At 33.7% G+C, this 27,208-nt stretch overlaps 2 protein-coding genes across 3 annotated transcripts in view; both read right to left on the bottom strand.

Moving 5' to 3' along the window:
• Positions 1-27,208, bottom strand: part of LOC111056062 (SCY1-like protein 2) — a gene marked incomplete at its 5' end in the record, with an annotated part of 129,230 nt that overhangs the window by 39,483 nt on the left and 62,539 nt on the right. The window contains 3 exon segments of the mRNA XM_039431607.1: positions 7,450-7,631; positions 10,306-10,474; positions 12,537-12,786. Coding sequence (XP_039287541.1) covers positions 7,450-7,631; positions 10,306-10,474; positions 12,537-12,786 — 601 coding nt within the window.
• On the bottom strand, positions 19,387-23,217 carry LOC111059217 (RNA-binding protein cabeza-like). 2 transcript variants are annotated; one of them, XM_022346840.2, is made up of 3 exons: positions 22,994-23,217; positions 22,242-22,333; positions 19,387-20,142 (listed from the first exon to the last, which is right to left on the bottom strand). In XM_022346840.2, exons 1-3 carry the CDS (start codon positions 23,019-23,021, stop codon positions 19,528-19,530), a joined length of 735 nt encoding a protein of 244 aa, XP_022202532.2. In that variant the 5' UTR covers positions 23,022-23,217; the 3' UTR covers positions 19,387-19,527. The 2 variants fall into 2 exon arrangements, with proteins under 2 accessions (XP_022202532.2, XP_039287542.1); XM_039431608.1 differs by having other exon boundaries at positions 22,242-22,337; positions 22,998-23,174.

The raw sequence follows: 27,208 nt of genomic DNA, 5'->3' as shown, positions 1-27,208 counted from the left end.
TAACGTCAGTCACTGACACGTCTACAATAGAAACCACATGGCCCACTGTGTTTTGTGTCAACCCTTGTATTTATCTATAGCATAAGTTGACGGCAGGTAAATGAAGATTGTGAATAGCGATATAGATATATAGTTAGGAGAGAAGTAAATATAGATTTGTAGTTTTCAATGTAACCACGTGGTCAGCATATGCTACAATTTTACCACGTGGTCAGCATATGCTACAATTTTACCATGTGGTCAGCATATGAATATTATTGAAGCAATTATTTGATGATCAGTTATTTGAATGGTGATCACATAAAACGATAAACATGATATATGAGTAAATGTATTTATAAATTAGGTCATGAAGTAGATTAGGCTATATGTATAAAGTATTCAACAAATATAATGTTATATAATAAATTATAATTTAATAATTATTATAAGCTAATTAAGTTAGTTGAAGCCGAATTCATAGGCTAAGGACAAATTTGTAAATAGAATAAATTAGGTGTATTTGATTGAAACATGTTGACAATGAGTATAAGAAACCTGCTTAATTAATTAAGTAGTAATTGATTGGTATCTTATTAATTTGATTTATTCAACTCAATTGTAATGATGTACTGTACGACATTGTATTCTGTTCATTTCATGTATTTATTATTGAAGTATTTGCCATATTAGATTTATAAGATTGATTACTGTATTAATCAAATCAATGCATTCAATTGTCAGTATCCAAACTTTAGAGTTTAAATATTGGTAAAATGTATGATATCATTTGTTTTAATAATGAAGGGGAGCCATAGTTTAAAATGATATCACATAATAAACATTATAGTAAATTTAAATTGATATTTGAATTCAATTTGTTAGCAGAATATTAGCTGATGAGTTTGAGTGTAGGCGGAGCTAGAGGGCGAAGGGCGATGAGGGGTGGAAAATCGTGGTTCTAGTATATAAACAGGCAGACCATGCCTTGCAAGTTAGTTGCAGAGTGGCAGTTAGTTGCTGTTAGTTGCTGTGAGTCTCTTGGATTTTGGACAGTGTTCAGTGTAGGAGTGAGTTTTTGGTCTCAGACTTCAATTATCCTATAGGGAATTGACTGAGCCAGTTAAAGATTGTATTTAGAATTTTCAATTTTTCTCATTTAAAATCCACACCACCCCACCCTAAAAAGCCCAAATAAGTATATCAAATTTTATAGCATTATAGTTAAGAGCAAACTTAATTATTACTTCTTTTTAAATTCATATCTAAAGACACAATCTTAATTAATTTCTTGAAGCTTACAGTTGAAATTCATTTCTAAGCACAAATAATAGTTTTTTAAAGCAAGGCTCCCCTAATCATATTCATTCTTTAAAATTTATCAATTCTCTTATTTTTGACTATAATCATATTTTTAACTAGAGTTGTTCAATATTTTGATTTAATTACTTATTTTTCAAGTGACCTGATAAAAGGAAGAAGAAGAAAAGCAGACTGGTCATCTTCTCAATCAGCCTACTATATGTTGATAGATAATAAACAAAGATAAGTTGGTTTTATTTTGTATAGTAAAGTTACTTTACTATACTACTCAATGTGATATTTTGTTAAGTACTGTTGATTTTTTTTTGCAAGTTGACCACGAATACTGGTTATAGTGTGGTCAACTTAATTCCTGTTTTTTATATTTGTCATACATGACATCAAAACCTATTCAATTTTTGAAATATTATTTTGTGAATTGGAAATCTGGTCGCGGATTTAATTATTAAATATAATTGATAAAGGTAGAAGATCTCCAATGCACAAAGATGAAACGTGTGTTTTATCACGTTTCGTATTATGGTTTTTAGCTCCATGCTATACAAACAAGAGTGAGTTGACTTTTGGTCTGTGAATCAAGGCTGCATGTGTTTTTCACATAAATAGATTTTGAATTTTTCTTTCGAGGCCCGTACTACTTGAACCATTTGAAGTTAGTTGTTGAGTTAAGGCATTGGTTATCTGAAGGATTCTGTCTTGAGAATTAAATTATAGGCTGTCGCAGTCCGGGCAGTTTAAACCTACATAATTGTATTTTCAGGATTTGAATCTTGTAGGGAAAGCTGGTGTTTTTGATTCAATCAACTGGCAGAGTTTTTTTATATATATATTTATCTAAATTCGGGAGTGTTTTAACTGGACCTTGAAGAGCAGGCCAAGGGACTCTTGTTAAGGTAAAGTAAAATAATAGTTAATTGTACATTTTTTAATTTTTCAGATCTATAATTCTAAATAATAATTTTTTATTTATTATTATCATAAACTGAACGACCACAGATCAGCAAAGCGAGTAGCCCCTGAAATATTCATCTGATTATTATTTCGTAATAAATTCTAATTCTAATTCTAATTTCGTAATAAATAATTTATTGATTCGTTTTTAATATCAAAAACCTGTACGATCTTTCTTGTTTTTTATTTTCCCACCTTTACATATTTGGTGAAGGCACATCTTGCTTACATATTGCATTTTTCTAAGCTTTTGTGAAAAGAAATAAAAATTTCATTATTTTATTAATATTCTTATGAGTAATATCATAAAGCCTTGACAGTGATATCCACTTTTAGTATCAGTCTTACTTGAGTGAGAAATATTAATGCTATTTATGAGTAGTGCTGACTGTTTAAAGAGAATCTTATATTTTAACAACTTGCAATGCCCCAACCACACAGTTTTTCACCTGGTTAGAGGTCAGACCTACAGCTGCAGACTGACGGTGGGTGTTGACTGTGAACATAATAGGCCACGTGTAACACCTGTTACCACCAATGTCACAACAAGATGCGTGTCACAACAGTGTGACACTTCAACTACACTAACAGTGGCCCAACTACACCAACATTGATGGCAACATGTCAGCAGGATGGTGCATAATTAGGGAGCATAATCGGGTGTTGCTGCACCCTGCTGACTATAGGGGGGGCTTAACGTTGGCTGAAGGGTGTGGGGGAGGAGATTAAGGGTGATTTGAAGGAGGAAAGGGAGAATTGAGGGGTCAGGGGCGAGATTGAGGGAGATTTAAAGGAGGAAAGGGAGAATTGAGGGAGTGAGGAGGGGTGATTGAGGGAGATTTGAAGGAGGAAAGGGAGAATTGAGGGAGTGAGGAGGGGTGATTGAGGGAGATTTGAAGGAGGAAAGGGAGAATTGAGGGAGTGAGGAGGGGTGATTAAGGGAGATTTGAAGGAGGAAAGGGAGAATTGAGGGGGTCAGGGGGTGATTAAGGGAGATTTAAAGGAGGAAAGGGAGAATTGAAGTGGTCAGGGGGGGAGATTGAGGGAGATTTAAAGTAGGAAAGGGAGAATTGAGGGGGTCAGGGGGAAAGATTAAGGGAGATTTAAAGGAGGAAAGGGAGAATTGACGGGTCAGGGGGGGAGAGATTGATTGATTGATTGAGTACTTTATTTATGTAGATTACAATATATACTGGCTTATACACTTATATACAATAGCTTACAATACAGCAAAATTATAGATGAATTTACATAATATAGACTAAGAAAATAATTATTGAACTGTATATGATATGAAAAAGCAATTTGTGATATAATAACTATAGATAATAATCATATTGTTATGCATCTACATAAATTGGCGGAGCTTTGGACATATCAATGTTCATTCTTCGGAAAGAATATTAAAAATATCCTCCCCACTAACTCTCTACCAAAGGGAGATTTAAAGTAGGAAAGGGAGAATTGAGGGGGTCAGGGGGGAAGATTAAGGGAGATTTAAAGTAGGAAAGGGAGAATTGAGTGGGTAAGGGGGGAGATTGAGGTAGATTTAAAGGAGGAAAGGGAGGCTTGAGAGGGTCAGGGGGCAAATTAAGGGAGATTTAAAGGAGGAAAGGGAGATTTTAGAGGGGTTAGGGGGATAAGGGAGAATTGAGAATTAAGGGGGTGTCATGGAGGTTGAGAGAGAATTATGATGAGTCAGGGGGGTTGAGGGAGAACTAAGGGGGTGTTGAGAGAGAATTAAGGGTGTCAGGAGGGGTAGGTGACAAGAGAGCTGACCCAAGATCGTTATCGTGGGCTCACGGGGTGACATGTTGATAAACATGCTGGGGATGATGATGATTTTTATGGTGATGATAGGCTATGATACACACACATGTGCTGTCAGAATAGTATTAACCCGAATCAACGGGGACCCGGGACACCCACTGTGATAAAGGGATCTCGTGAAGCTAGTCCTAGAGCTGCTAAAGACGGTGTTGGAAACATGAACTAGAGTGAACCTGTGCTGAAGGTTTGTTTGCAAGAATAGATTTGCTGACAAAAATAGTTGTGATTGTTGAGTACGTAATTATTGGGATACTGTATTTTTACCAGAGTGAGAATATGTCAAATAAGTGGAAATACAAGTATTTTTATACTAGTATAGAAATACTCCGGACAAGGATATCTTGGTTGCGCAATTTAAGGGATTGGTTCAAGTGCACCTCAAATGAACTTTTCAAGTCAGCTGTAAGCAGGGTGAAAATTGCCATCATTATAGCCAACCTCCGCCATGGAGACGGCACATGAAGAAGAGAAGATAGAAATACTCGAGTATGAGTATTTGTATACTTGTATTTCCTTTCCATCCATTAATTGAGCTTTATCGCCAATGACAATAATTGAGCTACGTTAATTAATAATTGAGCTTATTGGAACATTTACAAGACAAATCATCACAGATCAGCTTACTAAAGAAATTTGAAAGTCACAAATAACAACGATTTCTAATTTTTAATAAGTTTGAAAGTTCGAACTCAATCTCAAACAGTTCGAAAGTAGGCCTAATTGGAGTCAGGTTCCAGAACAGTAGTATCTCAGTGGCTCGAGGACAGAACATTTTAAACATTGATGATATTCTAGATCAATGGTCGCCAAACTTATGAGCCTTTGAGCTAGAATAGCATTTATAAATATTCTAGTGAGCTACCAAGGAATATTAGACTGAAGAAAGTATCTTTTATTGCCTATAAAGATACATTTCTAGTGTTGAAATCTACTTATCTCATAGCAAAAAGTATAACAAAAGTTGAAATGTACATTTCAATGAGAGCAGTGGGACTCTTTTTGGTCATCAAGTATTTTCTTGATGTTTGGGGTGTACGTTGCAACCGCCATTCTAATGCAGTTGTCCAATTGTTTATCAGTCAGTCTGTTCCTATATGGATTTTTTTATGAACTTCATACTTGAAAAAGATGCTCCACACAAGTAGGTAGAGCTGAACATAGCTTTCAACCTCAAGTCAACTTGAACAATATTTGGATATTTTTCTTTTGGGACTTGAGGCCAAATATTTCCAGTTGTAGAAAGTGATCTGAGAGACATCATTTTGAAAATCCACAAATTCCATTTCAACTGAAGCCTGTTCTCCACCAAAATGTTTCACAACACAAGCTGCAAAATCTTTTGCATAGATCTCTACAAAAGAGAGTTGATGAATTGTAACATATTTGATATGCTTTTAAAATCTTGAAATCTGTGATCGAACTGTTGTCTCAAGTCTGAAAACATTGTAACGTATTCTTGGTTATTGCTGCGGTGGTGTGAAGGATTTTTCTCGTCATTGATTTTCTTCAGTCTGGGAAAGCGTATATATTCAAACTGGACGACATTCTTTTGTACGAGCGTTTCTGTGAGCTACCAAAAACTACCCCACGAGCTACCGGTAGCTCGCGATCGACTGTTTGGCGACCACTGTTCTAGATCATTCATCATTCACAAATACACATAGTCCTTAATCAAATCAATGATTGGGATATAATCAACATGATCACACTAACCCCAAAACTGTTCCTTTACCGAATTTTGATAATTGGCTAAGTCCAAATGAGGTTATGTATTCAATAACTGAGAAAAAAGTTTTATTCTTGTCACATCGACATTCATCAGATTCCTTCACAGGACAAACATGTAATAAATATGAATGTGGAAGAAATAAAACTGTGTTCTTCCAATAACCTGATTTGGACTTAATCTATTTGAATCTGAATCTATTTAGACTGAATTTGAAACTATCAAATTCCAATATTATGAATGAATAATTATTATCAAACGAGAATCGAAATTAAATGATTTAACTCACCCCGAAGACTTCTGCTACTACATATTTTTAGGTGATTTACAGCATTCAATTTCAATTTTCGTTTGGAAATATTCATTTATTTATAAATAGTGGCTGATGAAGCTCCTCTGGAGGAGTGAAAAGCATTCCTCAAAATTATTGTGCTATTGTGCTTTTTCAAATATTTACAAGTTACACAGTGTCAGAACTACAACAAAAGTTATTATATATTGTTTCGTCATGAAAAGCAACTTCAAGTCTTTTATTGATTAAATGTAATTTATCATAAATATCCATCTGTCTTATGGAGAAATTCCACAATAGCAATTCATATTCAACGAATTTTATCAAGCATGTAAGTTATATCATAGAGAAACAATAGCGTAAGTAGATATCCCATGGTATAGGGCGTTTATGTCGCAACTTTTACTGTTATCTCAAGCCGATTACTGTCGATTATTGTCAATTTTTACTGTTTTGTTGGTGTGAGAGTGTATGAACAGCACAATTTGAGAGACTACAAGCGTCACACAGCTGCATGGGGAAGAACTACGTGAACTATCTGCTTGGGATAACAGTAAAAGTTGCGACATAAACGCCCTATACCATGGGATATCTACTTACGCTATCGTTTCTCTATGGTTATATATTCAGTTCTGATGAAAATCAAGGGATATTGAACAGATTGAACATATTTTGAATACTTCAATGACAATATAAATATTAAAAAAATTGAATTTTGTAATATCAAAATTCCAAATTTTTAGTTTAGTCATTAGTTCTGTTTTGAAGTGAAAATTGGACTTTTTGAAGTGAAAGTGAAATCTTAACCTTATTCTTTTTTTAAACTTTTATTTGTAAAAATTCGGGAGAAGACAATTTTTGGCTATGCCTGTTGTCTTCTCCCTATCATGGTATATTTATTATAATTATGATTTGTTATTTCAATGACATAAATAAATAAATAAATATGTCCATTCCAACAGTTCGAACTGCTTATTTCTACGTTAGGAGTGGCCGTAGTCGAGTGGATCAGATGCTGGCTTTATGATTCAGAGGCCCGGGTTCAAATCCCGGCCCGGGCCAAGATATTTATCTCGGGCCACTCCCGTGTTTCGGATGGACACGTTAAGCCGTCGGTCCCGGCTGCCTAAAAAGCAGTCGTTAGGTCATGTCAGAGGCCCTGAAATAGATCAGTTGCGACCTGAAAACTCTGACACCAGACCTGAGCCAGCCAGGTCACTCGATATTATTATTATTATTATTATTATTATTATTATTTCTACGTTCTTTACAATGACGAAGCCTATTACATGCTAATTTGTATCCAATGGCAAATAAAAACTATATTTCTAATGTAGATCATACTGACCAGTGGAGTTCTTGCGAGCCATATCCTCGGCACTGGATGTCTTGCGCTGTTCAATGCGCAGATTGGGAATGTTGAATGGAGGCACATGCATGTTGTCCGAACTGTAGAGGTGGCGCAGAGGTCGGTGTCGCTCCGGGCTCGGCAGTGACATGTTGTCCAGCTTCAATTTGTTTCTTTGGTTCCTGAAAATACACAGAACAAGGCTTAGATACTGCAACCATACAAATTATATACAGATGTGATTGCAACCGTACCAGAACCAGAACAAGGTTTAGATATTCAATTCAATTCAATTTCTTTATTCCAATGCAAAAACAATGTACAATACAGAACAGAATAATTATGGAATAACAATTTCCCCGCATGGACTGTTGATCAGTGCGCGGGGAAAGAGTACATAATCTATACAGGTAACACAAGTGCAAAAAACTATAGTCAATAATTTATATTGATTCAAGCTTAACCTATAAAAAAATATGTTAAATCCTGTAATGCATAAAGTACAAACTGTATCAATGACGATTCACACAATGAAGTACCCGACTCAGAATACTTCATCTTCTGGTGAGCTATCTGAGCTGACGATTTAACAAAATTAAATAGAAATAAAAGCACTTAAATTAAAAATTGAAAGCTGGATAAAGACAGAAGATATCATACCTAAAATATTTTAATTTGATGTACATATACTGTCTTCCTCAGTTCCTCTGAATTTATTATTAGTAGGGCTATACTCCCAGATTAATTTTCTCTCTCTGAGTTTAAGTTTTATTTTTTGTGTCATGTGTATTGTTTTTCTAATTCTCTCTTTGCTTACAAAAGGAATTGCATATATGCTACAAATGAATTACATTATGTTACTAAATGGATTACATATGTACAGTTAATTGTAGATTAATAATTACATGAATCATCTCTTTTTCTTTTGAGTTTTTTAATTATTATGAATTCATTCTAGTTTTCCTGCTCTCTTAGTATTTCACTCTTAGTACTTCTTCTTTTCGGATTGAAATTTTATTTTTTTTCTAGTTTTTCATACATTCCATATTCTTCTTTTTTCTTTATTATATTTTTTCTATTTTCGACTGAATCTCAAGCCACTAATTATAGCCGACTGATTACTCGTTGCCATCGCTCAAACTACTTAGTTTTGCTGGTAACGCCAATGATAATATTATAATCGATTTTTAAATGGAAAATATTTTGATTTTAAGTTTTTGTAATGTATTGTATATGAAAATTTTTCACATTTGTAAAGTTTGTTTAATGATTTTGGCAATAAATATTTCTTTCTTTCTTTCAAAAAGTACAATATAAAAGCAGAATATAAGCAGAATATCGCTGATGGAATAATAAAGCTTCAATAATAGTTCAGCATCAATTTGATTATTTGGTTCCTGAACAGACACAGAACAAGGCTTGGAATAATAGAGCCATAACAATAGTCCGGCTTCAATTTGTTTCATTTGTTCCTGAGAAGACCCAGATCAAGGCTTTAATGCCGGCTATTAAATAATACGAAGTATTTCTGAATTAATGTCTTATTTCAATTAAAGTAAATCCTCTCATATCCTATCTTCACTTGACCGGGCCGTCGGTCCCGGCTGCCTTAAAAGCAGTCGTTAGGTCATGTCAGAGGCCCTGAAATTGATCAGTTGCGACCTGAAAACTCTGACACCAGACCTGAGCCAGCCAGGTCACTCGATATTATTATTATTATTACTTGACCGGGCCTTGGTCGGAACGGCCAAAAGATCGGATACACGACCTTAAGAAAATGTTTTTCCGGGTAGAAAAAGGCGTACGATGCCCGGTAGTTGGAAGAAGATAAATTTTCTCCAATATACCGTGGTATAAAGGTATAAAGCTTGACACTATTATTATTTCTGTAAACTTCTTACCTATCTATTTTATAGTAATATTATTATAAGTACATACGCACTCAATACACACAGTGCTGCTCGTGATAGAGATTCTAGTTTAACAAAGAAAGAAACAATACGGATGAGTCAGTTTCCATGTTGAAATATGCACTCTCTTTACACACTTGTGTGTACACTGGTCACATGATCGGATAACCTGAACCCCCAATGGGTTCTACTGTAGATTCATTCAGTATGGAGGATGGCTCAGATAAATCTATTCAATATTTGATGTGGCATAAGGCTCACAATCAAAGAATCATCCAATAAATAGGACCTCTCACAGAATACTGAATTTTATAAAGTGGTCAAAATTAATCATTAAAATATCCATGATGTGAGCGATTATATACTATCATTTTGTTAAAACCTAGAAGAATCACAGAGAAAAAGAATCTTCTACTTTGTGGAAGAATAGGCTTCTCAAGAAGGCTATACAAGGGTAAAATACCGTAGTCGATAGAATAAAATAATTTATGGGGGAGTAGCAATTCTAGTATTTTTTATTGATTGCACATATCTTGCAACTGAAGACACTAGATTAAGTAACATAAATATTTTATATAGTGTATATTGTGTTGAATATATTCTCACGTGTTCAGAAGCAGCGGTCATGTCGTATACCCGTATTTTTATATTTAGCTTTTATATTTAATAATAATGATAATAATAAATTTAGATTTGGGATGTGAATAATACAATGACTCACCTATCTATATGATCTAGCATTTCCAATAATATAGTTTCTAGTAGTCAGATGTACTACTTGGGTTGATAGCTTGTCTTTTGGAGATCATTTTGGTGTGAATAATTAATAGATTACCCATTCATATAAACTAGTATTTCTTGTAATGCTTTGTAGTAGTCAGATAGAGATCTGTGTTTAATAGTTTGGTTTTTGAGCTGTGGTGAGGATGATGAATTAACGGCTTACCTATCTATATGGTCTAGCATTTCTTGTAATACTTCTAGTAGGCAGGTGAACTGGTCGAGGTTGAGTGAGGGATTCACAGTTTGAGGCAGAAGCGAAGGCATCACTCGGGTCGCCATCAGATTTACAGAAAGGCCGTATTTCTTATCACTCAGCATCAGTCGGTAGATATCTGCAATTTTCAATTGATATTGTCACTCAAACTAAAAATTCCACGGGAAATATAATGCGTCAAAAACCAAGAATCAGGCAAAGTTTGTGGGAACAACATTATATGCATTCAATAAGTTTTTGCATAGATTTTTGATTGATTGATTGATTGATTGATTGATTTGATTTTTGATTTTAGATTGCACTATTTCCAATGTTTATAGATAACACAAGAATGGAGCAAACTTTTGTAAGAACATCATTTGCATTAAACTCCTCAAAGAAATATTTTCTAATTTTCTCACATCAAATACAGCATGCTTGTATCACAGAAACTATATACAATATTGAAGTTCCTGAGCTCTAGATCTATAAGATCTATAACCGTCAACTCTAGGATCGGAATGAAGTAGGTCTACAGATCAATTGAATAGGTCTGAAGAGAAAGGGAACATATCAAAAATCAGAATCTTCAGGGGGGAGAAAAAACTGAATAGTATTGATAATTTCAAGATTGTTTTTTGTCATTAGGGTGCAAACTCTTTTAAGACAACAATTCCAATCCAGTAAGAGCACTTACTTAAGATTCACCCCTTTGAGTTTTTTGTTAAATTCCTTCCACTCATGATGAATGTTCGCCGAATGTTCGGCGTTGAAAGGAAACATGTGTGTCATGACTAGTTCCCTTTCACTCCAGTACAGCAAAAATACGATATCTGTTTCTCGAATAGAGAGAGTGCTGACATGTTCCCTTTCAACTCCAATCGATGTATCCCACAGTAAACAACTCATTTCAACCATGAAACAAATTAAAAATTTTGACAATCATGTTCCCTTTCTCCTCAGGCCGATTAAATTATTATTAGGATTATTGGATCGTTTGTTCGAAATGTTTGATTAGAAGAAACAATCTTTTTTGTTCAATAACTAACAGATCAATATTATTCTATGAATAGAATGTAAAAATTAAGTATTTCAGACTTCTAAGTAATTTTTAATTGAAAGATTGCAATTTCAAGAAGTAATTCATAATTTTTAAATCGTAGTTCGGCGATAACTTTCATTGTGTTTCCCCCCCCCTCACTACACACAGATTGATAGTAGAGTAGGGGGATTCCAAAATATGTTTTATATTTTATTTCATATCCGTGTATTAGGTTTTTTTTGGAAAATTAATTGAATTTGAACTGCATAAACTATTCCACCCAGGCTAGTACGAAGCCTATTTACTAGCCTTGGGACGAAACCCTCATTGGAATAATACAAAAACAACTTCACTTAAATAAAATCATAGAGAAAATAGCGTAAGTAGATATTCCATGGTATAGGGAATTTATGTCGCAACTTTTACTGTTATCTCAAGCCGATTACTGTCGATTATTGTCCATTTTTACTGTCTTGTTGGGGTGATAGTGTATGAACGGGACAATTTCAGAGACTACCAGCATCACACAGCTGCATAGGAAATAACTATGTCAACTATCGGCTTGGGATAACAGTAAAACTTGCGACATAAACGCCCTATACCATGGGATATCTACTTATGCTATCGTTTCTCTATGATAATATGTTCGAAATGTTTGAATAGAAAAAACAATCTTTTTTGTTCAATAACTAACAGAGATCAATCGTATCTTATAAATAGAATTTACCAAAAATGTATTTCAGACTTCTAAGTAATTTTTAATTGAAAGATTGCAATTTCAAGAAGTAATTCATAATTTTTAAATCGTAGTTCGGCGATAACTTTCATTGTGTTTGCCCCCTACACACAGATTGATAGTGGAGTAGGGGGATTCCAAAATATGTTATATATTTTATTTCATATTTGTTTATTAAGTTTTTTGGAAAATTAATTGAAATTGAACTGCATAAACTATTTACTACCCAGGCTAGTACAAAGCCTTGGGACGAAACTCTCATTGGAATAATAGTCTAAAAAACAAACTCCACATAAAAAAAATCTACATAACAACTCTACATGAATTGTTATGACTAGAATTGATGTAAGGCTTATATGAATAATGTTAACATAGTTCATGATAGTTGAAATCTTGATTGATGTAAATGAAGGGTGCACTTACTGACTACCCTCAAACAGATATCTGGGTCCTGCAGACGGACGTCCCAAAGCATGGGCAGGACCTCGTCGATGATCTGAGCTCGGTCGAGGCGGTCGAGGGTCTTCTCGATGCAACTGAGGACGTTGAGGACGAGCTTCAGGTCGGTGGAGTTCTTCTCGTAGACGGCCTTCATCTTGGGTAACACCATGCGACGGATCGACGTCTCATCCAGGTACTCGGACACGTTTGTCACAGCGACCAGCGCTGCGCTCTGTCGGAAACCAATGAAAACATTTTGAGTCGAGAAAAAATCACAGAGAAAAAATTAAATAACAACAATCAACTTAGTTTTTTTGACAACATTAACATTTTATCGACATTTTTGGAGAGAAATAGTACAGGCTCAGCCTAGTTTTTCCTCCAATGTCATAATTGTATTAGTGTTTTATACAATAAATGAATGAATAAATAAATAAATGAATGAAATACCAACTTCTAATCAAGGAAACACTCAAGTTGTTGGCGGGAATATCATTGAATATTCACAGAATTGTTAGGATGTAGCACAACCTCCTCCATAGTGGAATTGGAACAACCTCTGACGTGGAGGGATATGCGGAGTCGAAAATTGGAGGGAGATGAAGAACCACATCAGTTACTTACAGTGATAAATAGATTCATAGAAAGAAGCGCGGTTGCCAAGTTGACAAAGTTTTTAATGAAGTTTTTGACAATTATTTCTAAAGTTTTTAATTTATTGTGATTCACTTAGAGTATAAAATCAACCTTCAAAATTCAAAATTTTAAATCATCATTTCTGGACCGAAAATCAAGTGACGAAGCAGTGTGTGAATATATAACCTTATCTTTTGGACAACATTAACATTTTATCGAAATTTTTGGAAATAAATAGTACAGGCTTAGCCTAGTTTTTCCTCCAATGTCATAATTGTATTATGATTATAGTATTTTATACAATAAATGAATGTATGAATGTATGTATAATTGACGATCAGACTCAGTCGATGCAGTCAGTGCTTTCAGAGAGGAAACTAGGTATGTGAATCATGACGTGTTGAACACTCACTAAAGACTACACTCACAGATCGCTGTACGGTTCAGTACGGCAACACAGCGACATCGCCACCGCTGTATCCCTATATTTTTCTCTCATCCGCATATCTCTCCAAGTCAGTAGTATATGTAATTAATTTAATTAGCAGTTTTAAATCGACAATAGTTTAGTTATTCTTGGGTTGTAGAGCATCCTTCTCTAAAGGGTGGATAGATATTGTAGACAATAGCCTAAATATTGTATACTACTCTACAATAAATTATTGTAGACAAAAATATTGTAGACAAGGGTATGTTGTGTCACAGCGAAATTCCCTTAGAACTTCTATTTTTTCTTAATTTCTAACTTTTTTTTCTAACTTTCTATTATTTTCTATAATTGAAAGTCCCTTACTTCTAAAGAACTACTGTATCAGCATTGGTTGAATAGGAAGCATTGATAGTATTCACAGGTCATTGATTAATTGTTTCATTGATCATTGTTTAATTGAATTTGAGTATACTTTTTGCACTTTGATAGTTTCAATAAAATAAACCTCCTCTTTGACATTGGAAAACTTTTGTCATTGAATGAAGGACAAATACCCCCACTCCAGGCATTATTCTCATCACACCTATCAATAAAATAAATTTTTCATAGATGATAAATGATTCATGAGCAAGTTCTTTATTGAAATTTTGATTGAAGTGCTATGTAGTTTATATTCAATGCCATTCGCATTCATTGATAGTAGTTAATGATCATGTTCATGTGTCATGACCATGACCTTGTTTTCAAATGAAGGTCGAGATTACGCAATTGATATTATTGACTTTTTTCATAGATTTGCTAGTTTACTTGATTTCAAATATAAAAGATCTCTCCAGCTGATTTCTGAAGTATTGTAGTACCGTATATAATTGGGTTAAATTCATCAAATAAGTTTAATTTTAGTAGACTATGATGAGGCCCCTTTTCTCCTTCAATATGACCCACCATTATTCCTTTTCCATTAACCACCAAAACAATATCTCCTAAAAATTTCCTATATCTCACAACTCTGTACAGAAATTATCAAATTACTCTAAATAAATTTGAAACAGAACTCCACACAATAAATTCTATTTTTTCAAACCTTCAGTGCCCGATTCTCTGTGGTAAGCTGGCTGGATCTCTTTTTCATCCTACAATAACACCTATTGAAGAGTTCGTTAGACCAGACATTTCAATCAGTCTGATTCCATATAAATTGCTCGGCGTACCATAAATCCCTTTCATCTAGTGCACGGGCCCTTTCAAACAATTCATTCCTCTTTCTTTGGCTTCTTTCTCTCTTCACCTCTCTTCTTCTTCCCTCACCATCATTTAGAAAGCTGCCATTCTCTATCCTCCTCACTTTCTCTTCTTTTTCTGCCTCATTTTCCTCACTATCATTCAGAAAGCTGCCATTCTCTATCTTCCTCACTTTCTCTTTTTTTCTCCCTCATTTTCCTCACTATCATTTAGAAAGCTCCCATTTTCTATCTATCTCCTCTCTCCGATCACATCTTCTTTTCAGCGTTCCAGAATTTATGAAGCCAAAGCGAGTTGGATAGAATAATTGTCATTCTAGTGCTGAGGCCCGGTCCCTCCACTTCGGACATTCTCTTCGCACTTAATGAATTTTTCCTCACTTCCTCTCAAACACTCTCTCTCTCCCTCTGTCTCTCTCTGTATCGTTCTTTTTATCTCTCTTCCACTCACGTTTACTCTCACACTCTCTCCCTTTCCCTACCTCTTTGTTTTTCTCTCTTACTCACTCATTTTCTCTTTCTCTCTTTCTCTGCCTCTTTGCTTCTCACTCACTTACTCTCTTTCTCTCTCCCTCTCTATTTCTTTCTATCCATCACTTCCTGTGTGTCAATGGAAAGGATATTATTTTATATCCTTTATTAAGTACCGACAATTATTTGTTGAAGCTCTGCCTATTCATGTAGTTTCAATGCAAAGCTTTTCCTAAGGTTTATTGTTTTTTATTGCTTGTTCAAGTTTTATGGTATATAGAATTTTATTATCTAGATGGTCTTCTAATTCATCTTATGGTATTATTATATTATTGATATTCTAGCGTCATTCCGATTAATACTTTTAATACTTTAATTCTTCATACTTTGTGATATTATTATTTGTCTAAATCTAGTATAGTCATGTCTATATAATATAGTTACAGTGTACTAGTGCTAGCTTATATAGTGTAACTACTTACATGAATGATTAAGTCTAATCTATATCTATATCTAAATCTGATATCTTTCTCTCTCTTCTTCCGGTTGTGTGTTGATGGGAAGGATATTACCATGGCCATGATAATATGGAGGTGGCTACCAAGGTGAATACCAAGGTGAATACCAAGGAGGTGGCTATGATATTATTCTATATTCTTTTCCAAGTACTGACAATTATTTGTTGAAACTCCGCCGATTCATGTAGCTAGGATATTTTATAAGCTATTTCATATAAGATCCTTTTCCAAGCTATTTCATATAAGATCCTTTTCCAAGCTATTTCTTTATTAAGAACTATTTCAGTGTAATACTATCGAAATTCAAATTGCATACTTTATTTTTAATTTTTACAAAGTAGCACTGATTGGGAGAGAAAAACTAAGGATACTCCTTGTACTATTTCTCTCCCAAATTTAGATAACATTTTAAAAGTCCGTGTTAGGGTTATGGTTTCATTTTTCTAAAATTTAGTCCATTTTCACTAAAAAAACGAAAACTAAGAATTTTGAATTTTGATGGTTAAAACAGAATAAAAAACAAAAATATCACACTCAAATCATCATTAATTGGAACATTTTTGCGTAATTTGACAATACACAATCTTCATTTTGGTTACCGTAATAATTCTTCATACTTTGTAAACTTAATTGAATAATTAGCTATATTATTGTGTAAGCCGGCACAATATATTGTAATTTGCATGAATAGAGAAATCTCTCTCAAATCTCTCTCTCTTCTGCTTCTATGAATCTCAGACTTTCTCGTCTTGTTTCAGATTGAGAGGTTTTTTCACCGCCACAACCAGAACTACTACTACAAAATATTTTTAATAGAGGAGACTTGAAGGCGTGTAAATGATAATTTAATCTGATGATGACTTTAAACTGCCAGTATTAATTGACTCTCATTGTTGAGCATTGGAATGGGTAGTATTGTTGTTACTTATAAGGAAATCTGACAGTTTGAAGTGAATTATTACTATAGATCATAATACAACTATCTAGATGATGATTTAGTTTTAGGAATCGTTCACGCTATTATCGTGAATACAAAGTCACCTCTTGCCATTCTATTTTCAATTCATCAAGGTCAATAAAATATTACATTATGTTGATCCTTCTCTAATCATGTATTTGATGTGTGTATTATTGAATATATTCAATTCATCAAGGTCAATACAATATTACATTATGCTGATCCTTCTCTAATCATGTATTTGATGTGTGTATTATTGAATGTGGAAAAAAATACCGAATGATTCAAAAAGGGCTTTACAACTTTGAAAATTTATATATATCTTATCAAACAAGGTACAGAGCTGGTTTTGGTGTTGTTTTAAACATGATATTAGCGTGATATTTAACGTGACAGATAACATGTCTCATCAAGGACCAACGTCTTGATGATGGCTTCCAGATAAGTCTGATTGCTCAAAAACTACTCGGAAACTATTCCTGGAGTTGACCGATAGAACGCAGCATGTGCTGAGTGGTGGGATGTACACATTATCATACAACTTTCCTAGCTCCGCCCACTCTCTCATATCATTGGTCAACAGCTACTCACAAGCGTATTTTCCGAATTCTGCCGCTGGGCGGCAGCAGCTACTTGGTTGCTTAACGTCTTCTCTTTCTAATCATATAGAATACACTATTCGGTTATCTAGGTATAATGCAAAGACCTTAAAGAGATATAGACCCACAATGCCTATGCCTTCCCAATGATAGCTCTTACTTGAAATTGAAGGCCTTGATTGGGGTATTTTAGCACGAGAAATTATATATTTATATTTTGTGATATAGATAGATAGATAGATAGATAAATGACTTTTATTTAAACTTTACAATAAGTGATATTATAGATTACAAAGGCATTGGTATGTAATAATCTTATAGGTTGCCCCCTCAATGGCCGATCTCAATTCCAAGTACGATACTATAGTGTGGTCCACGTTATAATGGCAGTGGATAAAGATAGAAGAATAGCGATGCCGATTCTCTGCATTGATTAATTATATTTCTACACTGTCAAAAACATAATTGTCATCGTTGTTGACCTAGAAAAGGATAGTACCACCGGCTTTGTCGAATGATAGACAAGGATAGCTATACCAAAGTTGATCAAATACTGTCATTATAACGTGGACCTCACCATAGAGAGGACCTCACCATAGAAGTGGACCTCACATACGCTCTGTTTGAGAGTCTATGCATTTTTGAAATCTTTGGTATAATCTGTAGTCTATTATCATAGCCACCTCTAATACAATATTAGAGGTGGCTATGCTATTATTGATCATCACTGTGAACAAAAGTGAATTTAATTAATTTGAAAGAAAGCACAAATCATATACAATGGATGGGATGGAACAATACGCTGAACCCAAAACTGTCTCTCCCAAATTTTTATTAATAAAATCTCCAAGAATAATGAATGAAAACATATTACGCTTATTGAGATATTGTAGAAATCATCATTCCCAATACTGTTAGAATAAAATATTCAGTTCTATTTTCATACAATATACCTTGTTATGAATACTTTGTTTGGAACTATCACTGTGTGATTTTGTTGAATAATTGAGGTTAAAAGAAGAAAATGCACCTAATAAGAACCAATTTTTGTGTAGTTGAGAAGCTGATATTGCGGTAATTATTTATATAAGAATACTGAGAAATTGTCAAAAACAACAGATTTATTGATACTTGGAAAGACCGGTTTCGGTTGTTACACCATTGTCAATGTCTGATAAACTCTCTGTTTATAATATTTCTGTTCATCAGAGATTGACAATGGTGTAGCAACCGAAACCGGTCTTTCTAAATATCAATAAATCTGCGGTTTTTGACAATTTCTTAGTATTTTAATTTAATAATAAGAACCACTTTGAAATAAATGTTCTTATTCGTACATCAGTGAGCCTACTGACATGCAAAAAAATATCTTTTCCTACAGTTACGTTGAAAAGTGGCCATTGCTGCACTGATTACAGAACGCAAAGAATCACTTTTCCGCTCTAGTGCGGGAAAAATTTTTCTGCACTCCAGATTTGCAACATGGCAACGCAAAATACTTAGTAGGTTATATGGAGCAACAGTGCAGCAAAATCAAAATGAAGTTGGTAACAGTGACTGGGCTGCTATAGTGAGCAGAGGTGCAACCAAGCACAACGCGCTAATTATTACATTATTATATTATAACCAAGGACAACGAGGACTTTAGGATTTTAGGATTAAGGTTCTTATCAATAATAAAATTACACAGAAAAACATTTGATGGATTTCAGGCAATTTTACCCATAATTACCCACTTTTCATATTCAATGGTAACTGTAGGAAAAACTTAATGTGAAATACGTGCGCAAAGTTCCTCTGCTGCACTCAAGAAACCATTCCGCCCTCGCCTACGGCTCAGGCGTAAACGTTTCTTTCGGTGCAGCAAACTGACACTTTGCGCACTAGTTGCACAAATAACTATTTCAAATTCAGGTTAATGGAAATTCACCTTATGAGAAGGAGTCATATTGGATAGTCAATGAATCAAACACTTTCCAAAACACAATGAATTTTATTTATCACTCGAATATAATTAAATTTCTAGAAATTCCCCATTGATGTTACTATAAAATTATCTGTAATATCAGCCGATGCTAAGAATGTTTTTCTTCTCTATTTTTATTTGTTACTTTGAAGTATTATTCTTCTCCTTGTCTGATGATGATTCCTCCACCAGTCTCTCCATCATTCTTCCCTTTCTTTCTAAATACTTTCTTACTCTTCTTCTTATTATGTTTTGCACTCTCGTCATTATCCTCGTAGTTGTAGTCGTAATTGTATACTTTCTCAGTATTTCCATACCTTCCTCCTCCTTCTTCAGCTCTCTCACCTATTCCCCCTCCACCTTTTATTTTTCCGTCACCTGATCCACCAATTCCTCCCCCTACTCCTCCTCCTTTTCCTCCTCCTGATCCTCCACAATCTCCTCCTCCTCCGCCACCACCTCCTCCACCTCCTCCTCCAATTCCTCCTCCACCGCCACCTCCCCAACCACCAGGAGCTGCTCCTCCTTTATCATTTAAATCTTTCTTCCTAGTGCCGCAATCAACTTTGGCGGGGTCATCGCATACAAGTCTTTTGTCGTCAAACATTTTTGGAGAATCGCATGTATGGTGAAATCCAAAGCCCAGTTCGCACTTTATGTAGCGGTTGCAGAATTCCTTGTCGGCTATGATTCCCGTGTATAGTAAAGGACAGAGGCCGGGCAGGCATCGGTCTGTCATTGTTTTATTTGCCGATCTCTCGACAAGCATCTGAGGTGAAAACATGATTAAATGAGAATTAACGCTTGCATAGAAAAAGAGAATGGAAAATACAGGAATAGATAAACTACAAGAATAGAAAAGATAATCGGTTAGTAATTATCATATAACGAAAATCCAAATTAAATGCTGTAAATCACCCTGGAGACTAGCTGTTTATTAGCTGACAAGCAGCTGAGAAGTAAACTTGATAGAATAAAAGTTAACGCTTGAATAAAAAAGGAAATGAAAAATATCATTGATGAACTACAAGAATAGAAATAGAAGAAAAAAATAATCGAGAACACCAATTCTTGTCATATGAAAGAGTATTCTGTAATTATTATCGATTGATTGATTGAGTACTTTATTTACAATATACTGGCTTATACACTTATATACAATAGCTTACAATACAGCAAAATTATAGATGAATTTACATAATATAGACTAAGAAAATAATTATTGAACTGTATATGATATGAAAAAGTAATTTGTAATATAATAACTATAGATATTATATTGTTATGCATCTACATAAATTGGCGGAGCTTTGGACATATCAATGTCCATTCTTCGGAAAGAATATTAAAAATATCCTCCCCACTAACTCTCTACCAAAACGTTAATTTAATTAATTAAACTGAGGATTTATTTATTAATGGAAATATTGTAAAAGTTTTAATTAATATAAATATTTTAGAGAAAAAAAACAGAAAATTGATAGAGTAAAATAATTATACAGGGTGATTCATAACCATGGTAAAACAATTCAATACGCGACAGCAGAGGCAAAAATAAGAAAAAAGCTCACATAAACATATATCCATAAACGCCTCATTAGCGAGCCATACAGAGTGAAAGATTATGGCAGATGTATAGGAGAATTTCCCAATACGAATGATAACGTATTCATTATATTATATCGTTCCGATTTACAGATGGAAATTACTAAGATATTGCAATAAATTATTCAAATGCTAATAAATTAATAATTATTATTTAACAAAAATCCAAATTAAATGCTGTAAATCACCCCGTGGACTAGCTGTTTACCCTGTTGTCGATTTTGCAGTAACAGAAGTCTTCGGGGTGATTCACAGCATTTAATTCGGATTTTCGTTTAATAAAAATCATCGATTCGATTTCTTGATGTTTGAATATTTCCTACTATTTAATATCACTCAAACTTAATTCTCAACGCGTCTTCTAATAAATTGACTGTTAATGAAACTTGAAAATATTGTGCTCCTGAAATAGTTGAAAAACTTGGAAATAGTTCAAGAAAAATGAAGTAAGCTTACTAAAAACTACAGGAGAAGTTTTTATATGGGTTATTGTTTTCAGGGTCAATAATTTTTGTTGGATGCTTGAGATATGTTTGGGAGTTTTTGCAAAATCATTTATATGAATACATAAATAACTGTAGGGAAGGGTTATCATTTTTAAAAGAAAGTACAGTTTAAGACAAAACATAGTAAGAATTCGTTTGCGGTTTATCTACATTTGAGTAAAATAGTACAAATGTTTCTCAAATGAACATAATCTGTTTGAGAAGTCATTACAATTTGAAGTGCCTTGAGGAGGAACTGAATGAGGCATACTTCTTGAATATTCTCAATGAATAAAAACTTCTGTTGTTTCTATAATACGATGAGTTTGATATTACCATAGAGAAACAATAGCATAAGTAGATAGCCCATGGTATAGGGCGTTTATGTCGCAACTTTTTATGTTATCTCAAGCTGATAGACCACGTAATTTTTTTCCTATGAAGCTTTATGACGCTGGTAGTCTCTCATATTGTGCCGTTCATACACACTTACCCGATCAAAACAGTAAAAATCGACAATAATCGACAGTAATCGGCTTGAGATAACAGTAAAAGTTGCGACATAAACGCCCTATACTATGGGATATCTACTTATGCTATTGTTTCTCTATGATATTACTAAGCTACTTCAATTGTCTCATTATTCAGAAATATTTGTGAACAATTCATTGATGCTTCAAAACAAACAACATTTATCAATTTCAGAGTTTGAAATATAATTCATCCAGTTACAGAATCAATTGAGTAGAAATCAAAAATGCATATCACTCATACTCACAACTGAACTATTCTGTGCATTAAATGTGGCTATGCTTAATTCCTCTTCTTCTTCATTTGCGAACCCTCCATTTATTGCTGATGCCAGAGCAACTAAAAACGAAAATAAATCAACAAGAAAAGAATACAAGGAATTGAAGTAAATGGAAATAGAAATTCTGTAGAATCTACATATAAATCTCAATGTTATTAACATCATTCGAGGTTATCAATGTTGATGTATAGAATGATGAAAAGGATGTGATATTTTATAAGGATAATTAATTGTATTCTGTTAGAGTATTTTTGTATTGTTAATCATGAGTTTTTCTAAGAAACTGATATATAAAAATGAAACTGAATGAGTTTACCTCTAGAACAATAGTTACCAAACATAGAATGGAATAGAATAGATTTGATTTTCTATTTGATGACATAATGAAGTTTGGACAGTGGAGTCCACTTTACCCCTCTAACCTCGTCTTTAGCAGAAAAATTGTCTTTGTTATTTATTTATTTATAATCTCTACAAAGTAGCACTGATTGGCAGAGAAAAACTAAGGATACTCCTTGTACTATTTCTCTCCCAAATTTAGACAACATTTTTAAAGTCCGAAATAGGGTTATAATTTCACTTTTCTAATACAAATACAAATACAATGCAAACATCCATCCAGCTCAAGAGAAAAATCGATAGATAAGATAAATTTCACTTGAAATTTCAGTGTTAAGTCAAATTTATAGAAAATCGAAAAAAATGATGAGCATTTTTACCATAGAAAATGAAGGTCAGAGTAGACATCTCAATTAGGGACCAGTGTCGCAAAGTTTAGACCAGAGAAATACAAAGCTGCAATTCCCTATAACATTCAAACTTATTCTCGAGAAATCATTGCTCAAGCTAAACGAAAACTACTTTCATCTTCAAACAATAAGTCACAGATATAGATTGAAACAGCTTGAAAATGGAATTCGCACGCTTCTAATCAGCCAATAAACTGTGAATTGAATAAAATCATATTCATAATAATTTATTTTATGTTTCGTACAACAGTACTATATTATTAATTGGATATGGTGTGATTGTAATAATGAATAATTAAATTGAATAATAATTGATAATGGATTTGATACGGACAGAGAATAGCAACGATCGATGAAATTAGAAGAAGAAGAAGAAGAAGAAGAAGAAGAAGAGAGAAGAAGAAGAAGAAGAAGAAGAGAAGAAGAAGAGAAGAAGAAGAAGAAGAGAAGAAGAAGAGAAGAAGAAGAAGAAGAAGAAGAAGAAGAAGAAGAAGAAGAAGAAGAAGAAGAAGAAGAAGAAGAAGAAGAAGAAGAAGAAGAAGAAGAAGAAGAAGAAGAAGAAGAAGAAGAAGAAGAAGAAGAAGAAGAAGAGAAGAAGAAGAAGAAGAGAAGAGAAGAAGAAGAAGAAGAAGAAGAGAAGAAGAAGAAGAAGAAGAAGAAGAAGAAGAAGAAGAAGAAGAAGAAGAAGAGAAGAAGAAGAAGAAGAAGAAGAAGAAGAAGAAGAAGAAGAAGAAGAAGAAGAAGAGTATGGAATACAATTCAAGAAATTAATTTCGGTGAATTCCAACTGAGTTATACTCGTATTTTCTGCCACTCAGATTATTATGAATAATATTGTGGAATGATTATAGAACTATAGGCCTAAATTCTTATAGAATCAATAGAATACAGAGATTCTAAACTGAACTCCTACAGTAGTTCACTATTGACGAATGTCAACATTGTTTTATTTATCACTGTTATGTCTCATCTTTCATTTTTCATTTTTTTCCCCTCTCTTGTCATGAATTATGTTGAAGAAAATTATACTGGTGATTCTTCCTCCCATTTTTTCGCAGTTTGAACTACATTTCATAATATAAGTATATTTAAAGAGAGGAAATGCTAAAACCAATCAATAAAATTACTTGATGATGGTGATTGAATGTGTGTGTGTTTGTGTGTGTGTGTGTGTGTGTGTAGGTTTTTTTCTCCTCCTATATCCGATCAAATTATCACTTATAGAGACTTCAAAAACTTTGATGAAGCCGCCTTCCTGACTGATGTGGCTCAGACTCCATGGCATCAAATTGAAGCATTACCCTCAGTTGATGACATGGTTAAGACTTTCGAGAATTGGACTTTGACTTTGTATGACAAACATGCACCCTATGTGACAAGGAGGATTAATAGAAAACGACGAGTACCGTGGATGACTGAAGACATCCTTAAGATGATGGGACGTAGAGACAAAGCACATAGAAAATTTAAAAAGACATTTGACTTGGACAGTTTGATAGAGTATAGGAGCCTTAGAAATAGGGTTAAACAGGAATTACGGAACTCAAAGATTAGGTACTTGAATTCGTTTATGACAAACAATAGACAAGACTCTAAATCACTTTGGCAGGGGATTAAAGAATTCGGGCTTGGCAAACAGAAATCGAATCCACAAATTGACTTACCATTGAATAATATAAATGACCATTTCGTTTCACACTCTAACCAACGCGACGAAGTTGTCATTGCTAATCATATAGATGATCTTGAAGAGCAGGTTACAAACTTAGATTTACCAATCACTGATCAATTTCATTTCCATCCAATCTCAGAAGAAGACACTTTCAGAGCAATTCAACGTATTCATAGTAATGCTACGGGTGTAGACAAAATTCCTATTAAATTTATCAAGAAGATGTTATTTGCTGTTTTACCAACCATTACATACATTTTCAACAAGTCACTTGAAGAAGGCATTTTCCCTGAAAACTGGAAGTTTGCTCTGGTTCGCCCTCTGAATAAAGTTCCATCACCCAATAAAGTTGAGGATTTTAGACCAATCAGTATTTTACCTGCATTGTCCAAAGTGCTAGAAAGACTCATTCATGCTCAAGTTGTAACATTTCTTGACAACAATAGTAAGCTTCATAACTTTCAATCAGGCTTTAGAAAATTCCATTCAACTGAGACAGCTCTGCTTCGTGTCACTGATGATATAAGGTTAGCTATGGACCAAAGAAAATGCACCATCCTCACCCTATTTGATTTTTCTAAAGCATTCGATACTGTTGATCATACAGTCCTTCTGAATAAGTTGGCTATTCTTGGTTTCAGTCACAACTCGTTAGTTTGGTTTAAATCCTATCTATTAGGTAGGAAACAATGTGTATCTGTCGGTGACAAAAAGTCAACTTGGAAAAACGTTATGCATGGAGTACCACAAGGTTCAATTTTAGGCCCTCTCCTCTTCACTTTGTATGCTAATGACCTTTCTTCCATTATCAAATTCTCCAGTTTCCATACTTATGCAGACGACCTTCAAATCTATTTAAGCTGTCCCATAACAAAAATTAATGAAACAGTTGGAATAATGAATCAGGATATCAATTCGATAGTGGAATGGACAAAGAAAAATGGCCTTAAGCTTAATCCATCAAAACACAACCCATTATAATTGGATATTCTCGTCTTATAAACAATATTGACCTTGAATCGATTCACAAAATTAGTGTAGACGGTAATGACATTCCTTACTGTAGCTCAGTTAAAAATTTAGGCATTATTATGAATAATACTCTTGACTGGTCAGAACAAGTGAACAAAACTTGTAAAAAGGTATTCTCAGCCATGCATGCATTGAAGAAAATGCACGATATCCTCCCTAGAAACATTAAATTATTATTGGTTCAATCTCTCATCTTCCCACATTTAATGTATTGTAATTCTGTTCTTAATGATATGCAAGTCACTCTGAATGACAAACTACAGCGTTGCCAAAATTATTGTCTACGTTTCGTCTACTCTCTCCAACGCCATGATCATATCACCCCCGCCCACATTGCTAGTTCAACATTGAAGCTTCCCGATCAGAGGCTTTTTCGAATAGTCAAGCTTGTTAGAGATATCTTGAAATACGGTAATCCGAACTATTTTAAAGATGATTTCAAATTTGTCTCTGAAGGTAGGAGGATAGATGCTTCACATACTAGAACCGGAGAAAGTACTTTAAGGATACCCAATCATCGAACTACTATTTTCACAAAATCCTTCTTAGTCAGTGCCTGTCGTGCATGGAATACACTTCCTGTTTCTATCAGGTCTATCGAGAGCCGAGCGAGCTTCAACCTGACTTTGAAAAAACATATTTTGGAACAAATGACTGAAACTGTCCGGCCCTAGAACGATCACATGACAACCATCCCTCACCCATTCCACCAATATAACCTTTAAACATGTTATAGAACGAATTGTATATATATATATATATATATATATATATATATATATATATATATATATATATATATATATATTATATATATATATATATATATATATATATATATATATATATATATATATATATATATATAAACTCATGTTATTTCAATTATCCACTGCATACTGCTGTATATTACTGAAATTTGATAACCCTGATCTACTTTCAGCCTACTTCATTTTATTAATCAATTATTTGATCTTATCTACCTATATAATTATTTTACTTTATCAATTTTCTGTTTTTTTTTCTCTTCAATATTCATATTGATTAAAACTTTTACAACATTTCCATTAATAAATAAATCCTTAGTTTAAATAACGAAATTAACGTTTTGGTAGAGAGTTAGTGGGGAGGATATTTTTAATATTCTTCCCAAAGAATGGACATTGATATGTCCAAAGCTCCGCCAATTTATGTAGATGCATAACAATATGATTATTATCTATAGTTATTATATTACAAATTGCTTTTTCATATCATATACTGTTCAATAGTTATTTTCTTAGTCTATATTATGTAAATTCATCTATAACTTTGCTGTATTGTAAGCTATTGTATATAAGTGTATAAGCCAGTATATATTGTAATCTACATAAATAAAGTACTCAATCAATCAATCAATCAATCAATCAAACCTCAACTCCTGCTCACGGACAAGTGCTTCATGAAGCACTTTGTGAGCAGTTATTGTTCACATTAATATT

This window comes from Nilaparvata lugens, chromosome 6 (assembly GCF_014356525.2).
Source record: "Nilaparvata lugens isolate BPH chromosome 6, ASM1435652v1, whole genome shotgun sequence".
Taxonomy (NCBI): Eukaryota; Metazoa; Arthropoda; class Insecta; order Hemiptera; family Delphacidae; genus Nilaparvata; species Nilaparvata lugens.
Note: the sequence above shows the minus strand (reverse complement) of the source record. Positions and strands in the feature narration are given on the sequence as shown.

What these genes read in the sequence shown, in the direction of transcription:
- LOC111059217 (XM_022346840.2), bottom strand. Translation starts at nt 23,021, where the DNA reads ATGTCTACTCTGACCTTCATTTTCTATG. An exon ending in TCTGACCTTCATTTTCTATG is followed by an intron (nt 22,334 to 22,993) that starts GTAAAAATGCTC and finishes TTTCGTTTTTAG; the next exon opens with TTGCTCTGGCATCAGCAATA. An exon ending in ATGCACAGAATAGTTCAGTT is followed by an intron (nt 20,143 to 22,241) that starts GTGAGTATGAGT and finishes TTTTCACCTCAG; the next exon opens with ATGCTTGTCGAGAGATCGGC.